Raw genomic sequence first — 13206 nt, forward strand, 5'->3', positions numbered from 1 at the left:
CAGCCTTGGCTTTCCTGGTTTGCTCCCTGCAGGACCGGACCAGCGCAGAATAATCCTCCTTGGAGGTGAATCCCATCCTCCATCCTTTGTAGGCTCGCAGGAGGTCCGCTAGGTCCCTAGAGAGCCAGGAGGGCTGCTGTGCCTTCTTGCTGCCTTTCCTCCGTGTTGGAATATTCATATGTATGAATTCTATACTACACTCTCACACCTCTTGCTGTTTTCAGTGATTTCCCCATCTGTCTCCTTTTCCCAGATCAGCCTCAAAATTTTGTGTCACAAATGTGACTTGGCTGTTTTTGAGATTCAGTGGGCATGTCTACGCATGATGCTATGGCGACGTAGCATCAGTGGTTACAAACCATGATGCCGCAGCTACATGATCGTAGCAATGCGCTCCCTCATTATAGTGTGTTGCTATGGCAATGTAGCAACTAAAAATAACTGCACACAGCACATATGGCACAGTACAAGTTGTTACTGCTGTAATTTAGTACTTCCAAAAGGAAGTACTAAATGATGGTGCAGTGACAAAGGTGCTGTAGTAGCATGTAGCATGTAGATGCTTGATGGCCCAGTTTGTAGCCATTTGTAGACGCATGTAGATGCTTGATGACCCAGTTTGTCCAATCTCAGCATTCTGTATAACCTGGTCATGTTAGTACCTGCTGTACCAGTAACAAAAATAGGAGCAAAAGTGCAGCATGCCATCTTTTTGCATTTATGTCAGTGATTCTCAACCAAGATGCCAGGGCACCCTGGAGTGCCAAAGGGTGCCGCAAGGTATAAGGAGATAAGTGAGGCATGAGGAGATAAGTAGGTAAACTGAACAGATTAGCACAGACTGAGGCTTGTCCCTGCCTAAATGATCCCTCACCCCAACACCTCTGCAGGAGGTAAGCACAATAATATATGAATTAGTTTTTGAAATTGGGTGCCACTTAATTCACAAAGGTTATGGAGAGCTGCTTCAAATCCAATGAGGGGTGCCTAAAGTCCAAAAACATTGAGAACCACTGATTTATATGCTTCTTTTGCCTGAGGTGGTAACAATCTCAACATTGTTTGGATGCACAGATCAGTATCTTGAGCCTTGTTTGTTAGATGAGAGTCTGAAAGATGACAAAAATCTAATCCCTAATCAACATGTCTCCACATAACAAAAAGCCAAAATAGCCCAACTCTCTTGGAAGGCAATAGGGGCCACTAGCTGGAGTATGTCAGCCTCCCCCTCTTCCTGTAGTGGCATTTCCAGGTTTTGTGATTAATATTTGTGCAAGTTCAAAGTTCCTAGAATGCAAAGGTGTTCTATAAATGCATAGTGCTATTAACTACAGCAATAGTGACAGTGACAATCTCAGCAGAAGGATGGAGAAATAAGTGAATTGTGAAGACTGAATTGCTTTGTCTTATTAATTTTTAAATAGAGTTCTTCTTCTCCATTGCACTTTCTTCCTTTTTCATGTCCTTATGACAGGGTATTTAGCAAAATACACAGATTTTGTTGCAATCTGACAGGCTGCACTTCTGCTGTGGCCTCAAACTTGCAACCTCTGAGTTGTCAACAGTGCATCTTAGTGCCTGCACAACCTCAGCCCCCTTCTTTGTGCTAACAGATGCCTTAAGCTACATAGTGAAAGCCTCTCACCAGTTTAACAGATGGGCATGCTTCCACTGTAAGGAAGGTCATTTTAAATCCTGCTCAGGACTATTTCTAAGAGATGAAATAGTCATTGGCTATGATGGGATTATTTTAATGCATGGCCCTATAGCTTTTTTACTATTCAGGCTGAAGAACTGGTGTAGCAGAAATTCTACAAGAATGGATTTAGGCTCAGGCCCCATAAAGGCATCTGAAACAGCAATACTTATCCCTCTCCCCCTACCTTGAGACAAGAATACCCAACACCTCTGTTTGCATATCTTTCCTGCTCACAGTGAAAAGCTTGAAGGAAAGAAGACGTGTCACAAAGTGCTAAAGGCGTACGATGGAAGCTAATCAAATCAGGACACAGCGGTCATGTCCAGACAAACACAGACATTTGGTTCCCTGGGACAAGTACCAGCGGCACACCTTGCACCATAGCTACTTCTCCCCGAGGAGTGCCCAGGCCATGCGCACTTTGGCGTGCAGCAAGTTATCCTGGGGGCAGTAGAGGAGGCTGGAGCCAGAACCGGGCTGGCCCCAGCAGCCTTACCTGGGGTCCTGGAGGCTTCCTGGGGCTGGAGCTGCAGCAATCCTGCCACTTGGAGTGTGGCCAACAGCTGCTGCAGCATGGCTCTGGGTGGCCCAGCTCCACTTTTTAGCTGCACACATTGCCCATGCTTGTGCTGCTCAAGGTTTTTTTTCCCCCCCCAGTTTTTTTTTTTTATCCCTGGATAAAAAAAAAAAAATGGAATAGCACACACATGGGCAGTGAGCCCTTGCAGCACAGAGGACAGCTGACTGTGCAGTATATGGTGCTGCATACGTGTTTGCAGATATGTTTGTGCCACATACCACATGGCCACACTTGTCTGGACACACCCAATGAGAGCAAAGACCTTGCTGACAAGAATCCTTGTTTCCCATTCCACTCACCTTTTCCTGAATAGTTTTAAATTATTGATCATCTTCTAGGAATCTCTTAGAGCCCTTTGAAGTAATGACCTCTGTACCGTAAATTAAGTGGGGATCAAGGGGCACTCATTTCCAGCATGGGGGAAGATAACAATTCAGCAGGTTTTGTGCCTACTTAACTGCAGTGCAAGGACAAAAAGTCAGCTCCATTCAATCATGTGAAATCCTGCAACACCTCCATTTCAGCAGCTGTTTGTTTGGTTAGAAAGGTCCTTTAAACAGGTTAAGTCTGTTGAAGAATTCTCTTTAAAAAGAACCCATAAAAGCAATAAAAATGCCATGAAAATGAAGCATTTTATGTAGTCATTCTCTACTTCTATTGCCACTTACCCCTCCATCCAGTTTGTAAACCACCCAAATAAAATCAGGCAAGGCCTTCCCCACAAGTGCAGACTATATTATGCAGATGTACAACATCTTTTAAAAACATAGTTTTTATTAGCCCTGGAGCTTCTTCTGTCCCTTACACCAACAAAGTACCAGAAGGTCAGTCTCAGAAGTCCTTAGTCACCACTCACAGAGTAGCCTAAGCTACACATCTCCTATGAAGCCCCTTTACATATATCATGCAAGGCACTCCAGACTTGTCAGAGCTACATCCTAAGTAATCCCTACTCATTTTGTGTGTGTGTGTGTGTGTGTGTGTGTGTGTGTGTGTGTGTGTGTGTGTGTGTGTGTGTGTGTGTGTGTGTTCCCCCCCAGACCATACAAGTTTATATTGGGCCTCACATGCGAGTCCAGCTGAGCTATGCTTAACAGTCATGAAGGGACAGTGGGCAAAAAATGACTTTCTGCCACTTTTATGCCACCCAGTATGGAAACCAAGACCTGGGCTGATGCACTCTTCTGCACAAATTAGAGAAACCTCAGCACTGGTCTCATTTTTGCTCAGCCTTTCCAGTGGGCCTCTCCAGTTGGTGGGGGATCACAAAGCCTGGATATATACTGCCCATGCTGCTCACTTCAGCACTCCACGTGGTGATGCAAAGTCAGCATTTCCAGCTCTGCATCTTCTTGGGATTCTAGTAGTTGGGAAGAATACTTAATTGGTTTGTGAGGTGTCTTTGTGGTGCCAGGGCAGTGACAGAGCAGCATGAAGGCAGCATGGCAAGGCTCTGGAGGGAGGGAGGGAGAGCAGAGTTGCTCTGAATCCAAAATTATATTTATGCATAGAAGCCAAGTGAAGTTCTACTAACAAGCATGTGCGTGCAGGGTCTGCAGCTGTGATTTATGAGACTCCTTTGAAAATACATCTGTTTAGTGTTTGTAAATCCATGGTGGGGGGAGGTGAAGGGGGAGAGAAGGCCTCCATCCTCCTTTCCAGCCTTCCTCTACGCACTCCAAGTTCTTAACAAATGACATAGTTTTAATAAGTGTGTTACTGGAAAAAAAATTAAATCCCCCATTTTTGGCAAGCCATCTATCCTCAGTGCAGCCTATTACCCAGCGAACCATGCTGTCCCCAAGGATGTAGTTAGTTAGCAGCAAGGAACTGCCAGGATGGTGCCAGTATTTCTCATACTAGTAACTATTTGTGTGCATGTTTTTTTAATGCTAAACCTTTATGTGGCTACATTTGTTATTGTTTTATTCCCTGGGAATTGCAGCAGGTCCAGACACAACCTGCCTAGTGCATTACCACGTCCTTGGCTCCTCCGAGATATTTATGTCTTCTCACAGCTGGCAATTCTTCATGAGGCATTGTTTTTTCTCTTGGTCTTTGGGCCTGTTTGCATGCCTTCTGTGCATGCCTGGGAGCACCACTGGGAAAAGCATGCCCTACTCTTGCACACACCAGTCAGCACATTGGAGACAGAGAGTTTAAGAGTGGCTCTTGGTATGTGCTCAGGACAGAACTAAGGTGGTAACTTGACCTTTTTTATGGGATTTGGTACCCAGAGTTTGGGATGAAGTGTGTGGGACATGCTCCATAGCACCTCTGCCAGGTGCAGCACAAAGCCAGTGTAGGTGCAGACATTCTCTTATTTCTATAGTTTTGCATATCCTGTTCCCTAGGCTTAGCCTTTCTTCACCTCAGCAGCACCTGTTGATTCAGGCCTGTCATCTCACCTAGACTTGCGAATGAGGGAATGGAAATAGAGTCAAAAGTCAAGGTTCAATTAAATTATTATCATAGGTCTGACCACAGACAATTGGTATCCATTTGGGCTTAGACCAGCTGTTAAAAGCTAAAGGCCTGGTTAATCATTCACACTGGAACACATCCAGAGTTACTCCAATAAAGCGATGCTGGCATAAAGTGAGTGAAAGACCAATAAAGCCACAGACAAGGATGGCTCTGGAATATGTTGTTGTTGCACACCTTATATGTGTAATATGGAAGCAAGTACACATGTACATATGCACACAGACATATATGCAAATAGGATCTAGTGCATAAACCTGATATGTTACAATCATTTCAGCACTGTGTTGGGTACAGAGAAACGCAATGAGCCTTTCTCAGTATTTTTAGATGGAAGAGCTTTCTTCTGGTAAAGATTTTAAACTGACCAAAAAAAAAAGCAAGCTTCAGATTCCCAAAGTTTATAAATGCTATATTGTAGCTCAATTTTTTTTTTAACAATTTGCAGTTTCCTCCCTCTGTATTCCTCAGTTTTTCTACCTGTAATATAGGAATAATGATACTAAATTCCTTTGTAAAGTGCTTTGAGATTGACTGATTGTGCTGTCTCAGACTCAAGTTTTAGGGTTGGTTTTTGGTTTTGTTTGGGGGTGGGTTTCACTAAGCTACAAGTCTGGTCCAAATTGTCACTGAAAAAAGGAAAGATTTCCATATATTTTAGTGAGAGGTAGATAAGGCCTTGACAACCAGTAATTGCTGGGAGGCTCAAATATGAAGCCCCGTTACAGCTCAACTCCAGGTTCAAATGTGAACAATTAAGTCTAAGGGAGACAACAGCAATACAAAAACACCCTTGTGGGTTCATAATTAAAATAATGAACAGAAAATAAGAGAATGCCACATACAACAACTTAAAATGCCAGTAATGCAAATAACAGATGTAAAGCAGGGAGTAGGAACTTTTTACAAATGACAGGCCACAGCTCACAACCCAGCCGCCACCATAGGCTGCCAATCCCCTGCTTTTCCCAAGCCAACCCTTTGCAGATGGTTATTTTGTGACACCCCTTCCCTCCCCTAATACAGCCTCTGCCAAAAATTGTTGAAAGCAACAATTTGGAGCAACTAACTTGGTGGAGGTGGTAAGCAGGAGCTGCAGCAGAGGGCAAGAAAGCAGGGACGGTTGAGGCAGCAGTAGAAGATTGCTGTGGTGTTAGTAAAACATGAGCTGGTTTGTGGGCTGGATCCAGACTCTTTTGTGGGCCACAGACTGCTAACCCCTGGTCTGGAGAAAAATAATCAAATAAAAAATTGGGCCAATCAAACTATAAAAACAGCCTTTAAACATCTTGGGTTTAAATGCTTATTCAACCCAACTGACATTCTCACTAAGTCTTTATCATTTTCTTCATTATTTGTTTAGGATCATCCATGAAGATGGTTTCTCTGGAGAAGACGTGAAGCAGTATAAGCCTGTGGTCTATAGCAACACTATTCAGTCACTGGCAGCTATTGTCCGCGCCATGGATACTTTGGGCATTGAATATGGCGATAAAGAACGAAGGGTAGGTTAATATCCAGTAAAAATGGTTGACTTCAAAATGCTGACTTGGAGGAACAAGTAGAGTTTGTGTGTCATGAGAAATGGCATATTTGTACAATCCAACAAAAGCTGAGAGAGGATGTTCAAACCTTTTAGCTAGGCAACTGCATAATTTGATCAGTTTTGTACAAATTGCCTGTACAAAGGGCTAAACAAATAGATTTACATAGCCATCTATTTCAGCTGTGATAATTGTATAATTGCAGACACAACTGTGATAATTGTATACATACCTGCATGTCTAAGTGGTATGAAACTGTGGCCCTATGCACCTCTATGGGCAGAGAAATGCAAGGCCTCACTGGCAGAGTAACAGGTGTCCAAAATACATGTGTGACAGTAGACAGTAAGTAGATACTACACCAATGAGGATTTGCTTGAGATAAAAATTGCTACAAAATATTCCAGAAAAGAATGCTCTGCTAGAGTTCAGTTACACTCCCCATGCCTTGGAAGGGTGGAGAGGAAGTGGAGTTATCTTACATCCATCTATACACAAAGTTTCTTCTGCTGAATTATCTTTTGTGTTTTCCAAGTGGATGCATCCAGTTTGATGTTGAAATAACTCTACTTCAGAATGGAGTTTTACTAGAAAAGAGGCTTGTACAGATACATGTAGCATCTGTAGCACTTTGAACTAACTCTTAGGCTGATGACAGTCAGCCTAGTGCTATCCTACTATGCATAACTTTACACCTGGATTGGCCTGTGTTTTCTTACAAGGTTTTCTTTTGCTTATCCATTTTCCCAGATGTCAGTAATGCCTTTAAATGCTAGCAAACAGCCAAATGAGCCCCTTTGTAACTCCAGCTCATGATATGTTCACCCAGAGCCACATACCTTGAAGTCATGGCCTGTGCTTCTGCATGGACCCAAGTAACCTTTGCTTCACTGGAAAAAAATCTCTCTTTAAAAGCAACTAACCCCTTTCCTCTCTTGTCCTTGCATCTATTGTTTTATTAAGTGACCACAGCATGTACATACACGCTTCTCATTTAGTAACTCATAAGGAATTGAACTAAAAAAAGGAAAGAATTAGTTTTCCAACCCAAATCAGGGGCTGAGCTGTTACCATGGATACTTTGTTCACAAAAAGCAGGTCTTAAGTGCCTGTTTTTTCCATACGGTGTCTACAGTATAGAAGATATACACTAATGGAAATCTTGTGAACTAATACTGATGGCTTTGAAATAAATATGTTAATCTGATGATTACCCAGTGACTCAGCTCCAAATAATGCACATATCTTGTCTTTCCTAAAAGTCTATGTGCAGGAGAGAAAAAATCATTCTGTCTGATAAATAGCTTATGACAGATGGTTTTAAATGTAAAATTGATTTTTTTTTATGCAAAAGTCCTAATTCTATAAGGTAAACTCCTCATCATTTACAAAACTGACTTTACCTACTAATGGAGGTTCTCAGTAATTAGGACTATGACCAGTGAAAAACTGCTGCTAGAAACCCTTTGAATAGTATTAAAAGTTATGTCAGTTCCCATTCCTATGGATAAGGTGTCAAATGTACCACTGGAGGATTCCCATTGCACTGAGGGGACTTCAATTTGGTATGTTAGTAGTCTCCATTTCCCTCCTCTTCTATGAAACCAAACACAAGGACCAGCTCCTAATCTCAGGGGCAGAAGCACTTGTGCTGTAGTTAAAAAAAAACCTTGTCACTTGCCTTCAGCATACTCAGGGACCAGCCTCAGCTCCCTGTACCTCAGGAAAACAGTGTCATGGTAACAGGAAACAATGGTTTACTTGATTATTCTAAGGATACAACTACATGAACAAGGTACCATACAGCTCACCAGCTACTCCACAGTAACTGCCTATGTTCACACATTTACTCTGCTGAAAATGCCAGGTAGTTTATCCTGCTTCCACTGAGAGATCAGTTACTGTGGAGATGATGATGGACTGCAAGTTCACATCCTAGTCTACCTCCTGATAACTTGCTCAGTTGTGGCCGTGCCCTCATTTGTCTTCTATTGCCAGTCTTGGACAGATTTTCAAAAAACTTTATAGATGCAGATCCATGCATACACACGTAGTTTCATGCACGGTTGCTTTTGAGCACAATTTGAATGTGATGTGTACAGAAATGTAGAGGCTGGTTTAACATCTCAGGCCAGAGCTAATTTGCCCTTTACTTATATGACTATTATGGTCAAATAGTGGTGGTCCTTACTCTGCTGAAACTCCCCCTGATTTCAGTTTATTTCTAAGGTTCAGGCCCTTGAAAATTGGGGCTTGATCTATCTATCTACTTCCTACTGATTTTGTTGGGGTGAGGTTAGGTCCTCAGTGCTCAAAAGCAGTGGTTTTTTTATAAAGCATTGTCTGGCATTATTTATATCAGCTCTTGGATATAGCTCAGAAGAAAACTCTTTCTGAAATAAATGTATTCCTATTAGAAACTAATAGTCACACTATGTAGTATTTAGGTCTTCAGCACTAAGTATGTGGTGAGATTTTGGACCATGATATTTATCTCAGCTGTTCCCCTCTTACTAGATTTAGGTGAATCTAAATCAAACTTCTTGTCCCATTGTTATTTTCCCAATAATCATGATAAGAAACCCACAAGAATCAAATCTAAATTGAATTCACGTCACACATTTGGTTAAAATATAGTGTTGCCTAGTCAAATGGAAGATTTTCAAGGACAGGTTTTCTAGATTCATTTTTTAATGTAGAGCAGGAAAAGGGGCAGAATTATTTAATGTGGAGAATCTACTAACCTCCTCTAGAACATCAGATATTTTCAATTCCTTCTTTGGGGTTTTGTGACCTTAGAAGGCAATCCATGAATCATTCTACACTAACTGCAGGAAAGAAGTTTCAAGTTTATGTTGAAGTCTGTTAGACAGAGATAGGCTACCTGCTGGTGAATGGGTAACTGCCAGGGCCTTTTAGCTTAGTGGAGTCTGGTGGCTTTAAAATCAAATAATGAGTTTGATTCAATTTGGACTTATGTGTTTTACCCTAGAGTGACTCAGTTGATTATAGTGTAGGTACTGCTAATTGACTCTGGTATAAGCAGAGTGACCTAGACAAATTGGAGCACTGGGCCAAAAGAAATCTCATGAGCTTCAACAAGGACAAGTGCAAAGTCCTGTACTTAGGACAAAAGAATCCCATGCACTGCTACAGCCTGGAGACTGACTGGCTGAGCAGCAGCTCTGCAGAAAAGGTTCTGGGGGTTACACTGGACAATAAGCTGGATGTGAGTCAACAGTGTGCCCTTGTTGCCAAAAAGGCTAACAGCATACTGGGCTGCATTAGTAAGAGTGTTGCCAACAGATCGAGGGAAGTAATTATTCCACTCTATTCAGAACTGGTGAGGCCACATCTGGAGTACTGTGTACAGAAAGGATATGGACAGGTTGGAGAAAGTCCAGTGGAGGGCAATGAAAATGGCTAAGAGCCTGGGGTACATGATTTCTGAGGAGAAGCTGAGGGAACTAAGTTTATTTAGTCTACAGAAGAGAAGACTGAGGGAGGATTTGATAGCAGCATTCAGCTACCTGCAGGGTGGTTCCAAAAAGAATGAAGCTGGACTGTTCTTAGTGGTGACATGACAGAATAAGGAGCAATGGTCTTAAGTTGCTGCAAAGGAGGTTTAGGTTGGATATTAGGAAAAACTCTCTCATTAGGAGGATAGTGGAGCCCTGGAATAGGTTACCTAAAGAGGTGATGGAATCTCCATCCTCGAAGGCTTTTAAGGCCCAGCTTGACAAAGCTTTGGCTGGGATGATCTAGTTGGGGGTGGTCCTGCTTTGAGCAGAGGGTTGGACTAGATGACCTCCTGAGGTCCCTGCCAACCCTAACTTTCTATGATTCTACGATCAGCATTAGGCCAGCTGTGTTCAGATAGTATAAGTAAAAGCATAAGATCAATAAGTATTTCATAACAAATCCTTAATTTCTCTTATTATATTTCGAAATAGTCCTTCATTCTCTGTTCTGTGTAGAGTACACAACCTGTTACCTTGACCCTACGCTATTCCATTTATTCCTTTTTCTTTCTTACCCTCTACAAAGATTTTTTAGAATATCTATGGAAAACCACATTCATTTTCACCTTTTGTCAATTGTACAGCTATTTTCCTGATTTTATTTATGTCAGTGTGATGCAAGAGCATAAGAGAGCTTGCCACCACTAAGCAGATAGTTTATCTAGTCCACAATGAAGACTGCAGATGGTTGTTCTTTGAAGGGGTAAGTCCTGCACTGACCCTGTATACAGCTGTAAATTTCAACCCTATACCTTTGAGATTGAAAACTTACTTTTTTCATTTATAAAAAGTGATTGAGAGGATCTAGACTTTCATTGCTGCTGTAAGAAACTAATTTCTTCTCCCTCTCCAGTCATCTCCATGAAATACTCAGATATACAAGATCACCACTGCCCATACTGACCACCTCACTTCCATTAGGCCAAATACTAAGGATAGAGGAAATGTCATAATGAATCTCTTACCTTTTGGCAGTGAAAGAACACAGGAAGTACCAAACAAAGGAGAGAGTCTTTTGATTTATTGGCCCACTATCTCTGACATCGCTAATGCGAGACCCTTCAGAAAAAGGGATACTAGCAGTAAAAGGCACCCTAATTGCATAATATATCTTGCTGATGCTATTTTTTCCTGACCCCAGCTGGTGATCTGCATCCGCCCTGAAGCAAGAAGATTAACGGCCATTGCATGTTACTTTAATTAGCCTTGCTAAAATGGTAATTATACTGGAAGATCATTTTAAAAGTTACTGGAAGGCCATTCCCATAAGGCAGAGGTTCTCAAACTGTGGGCCGCAGACCACCACTAGTCCACGATCTCCATTCAGGTGGTCCACAGAAAGGTTGTGGAACAATCGAGAATATCTGTACTTGTAAGGTAACACTACTGATATTAAAATATGAGTTGTGTACTTTGATTTGTAGGGAAAAAAATATTAAGTGGTCTGCTGAGACCCTCAGCAATTTTCAAGTGGTCCATGAAAAAAAAACATTTGAGAACCACTGCCAAGGTATTAATGCCTTGCTGAGAAGCATTCAGGACTTCATTTTCTATCAACTTCAGTATGATAGGACTCAAGTGGAGTAGTTCCCAGGAGAAGCTCAGCAGTAAGGTATCAGGCCTAAGATATCAGTCTAAACTTGAATATCTTTCTGTGGTTTGAATGTAAAAAAACCATCTAACTTGCGTGAAACGAGAACTGTGCTACCATGAGTATTATTGCTCATGCTCAACACAAGAGTCCAAGAGTAGGAGGAACTTTCTTCTATAGTTTCTCTTTCTTAATAGCTCACCATAATCATCAGGATTATTAGGATATATCAGAAACCAAATTCTGCCTTTCCTGACATATGTGCAGTGTAGCTGACACCAGAGAAATTGCATAATTAACTGAGGGCAAGATTTGGGCCCTTGGCTTCTTCAACCCCTGTGGTTGGCCTGTAGGGTTCATAAGTATACACTTCATCATTACCTTTCCAGTTGGATTAACAGGCAGGAAAACTAGGCAAGATTCAATCTATTAAAGCCTGTGGATGTGACAGCCAATGTATCTGAGAAATCCCCTTTTCTTTTAATTTATTGGTGAAGTTGTGTAGAGGAACCTGAGATCTGAAGTTAGTAACCCAAGGAAAAAATCATTACAATGTTTTTATCTGACCAAATAATTAAGAAGGAAGGAAAACTGACTGTTTTTCAGCTATTGCTGTTGGGAGAAACAACTGTTTGAACTCTACATTTAAACATTAAAGCTATTAGTCATGATATTTTTCAGTATAAGTCAATATTAACCATAGAATAAACTTCTAGAAATGACATATGTTCTCCCACTCAGCCACAAATATATAATTTCTATGCTAAGAGTAGTATAAGTAGGGTGGGACAAGTGGGGCACCAGCCCCTGGTGCCCACTATGAGGGGGTGTCAGAATCCCTGCCTCCCAAGAGTCCACCAGCCCTATGCTACCCCTGCCCCTGTCCAGCCTTAGGAGCAGCCCCACACCCAGCAGTGCATCTGGAGAGCAGGAAGCAAATGTGCTTCCCCCTTCCCAGGAGTTTTTTTCAACAACAGGCACAGCCCTACACCCAGTAGGGTATCTGGGGAGGGGAGAGCAAACAGGCCCCCAAGAGTGGCTCCCAGAGAGCCCACACTACAGGGTTGCTGTTCTTCTTTTGTCAGTGCTGCTGCCAGGCTATCTGCATAGGGAAGACACACTACAGAAGCAGCGGCAGCCATAGCAGCTGCATTCCCTGTGCAGACAGCCCAGGAAGGTAAGACTTCCCTTCCCCGCACCCTCTACAATGGTCAGCATGCCACCTTCCTCCACCATGAGTGCCAAATGAGCTTGCTATGCCTCTGATGAACAACCTAAGAGAACCCAAAGGCCCTTTAGTAATCCAAGCCACATGTAGTGTGTGTATGGGTAGGCAAATAATATTAATGCATATACACATATTCATGATTTGCACTTACTTATTCTTGTTTTCGCTAAAAGAAAATGAGGGAAGTAATTGTCTTTGAGGATTTTCATTTGCATTAAAAATATGAAGTTTTCAACCAAACCTTTTTCTGTAGTTGTAAAATCTTGATTTGAAATGTTTTACAGAAACATCACTTTTGACAAAGTGTCATTAGGGAGGTTTCTTGGGTCCAACATGGAGCTCTGATGAATTTCCTGTCCTATGCTCATGAAAAATTTCTAAAAAATCCTGGCTTCCTCCTGATACAGAATAGAGAAAGAGTGGACATTTCCTTTAAATTTTCCAGACAACAGGAAAATGACAGGGCACAACTTTACGAGCACTCGTGGTGCTCTGGTGAGGTACCAGAGGACTGGAAGAGGGCCAACATGGTCCCCATCTTCAAAAAAGGCAGGAAGGA

At 42.0% G+C, this 13206-nt stretch overlaps 1 protein-coding gene across 1 annotated transcript in view; it reads left to right on the plus strand.

Moving 5' to 3' along the window:
* LOC109310332 (guanine nucleotide-binding protein G(o) subunit alpha) overlaps positions 1–13206 on the plus strand; it is a 215058-nt gene that overhangs the window by 6772 nt on the left and 195080 nt on the right. The window contains exon 2 of the mRNA XM_019535414.1: positions 6127–6268. Within this exon, the coding sequence (XP_019390959.1) occupies positions 6127–6268 (142 nt within the window). The remainder of the gene's footprint in view (positions 1–6126; positions 6269–13206) is intronic.

Source organism: Crocodylus porosus, unplaced genomic scaffold (genome assembly GCF_001723895.1).
Source record: "Crocodylus porosus isolate Cpor-Errol unplaced genomic scaffold, CroPor_comp1, whole genome shotgun sequence".
Taxonomy (NCBI): Eukaryota; Metazoa; Chordata; order Crocodylia; family Crocodylidae; genus Crocodylus; species Crocodylus porosus.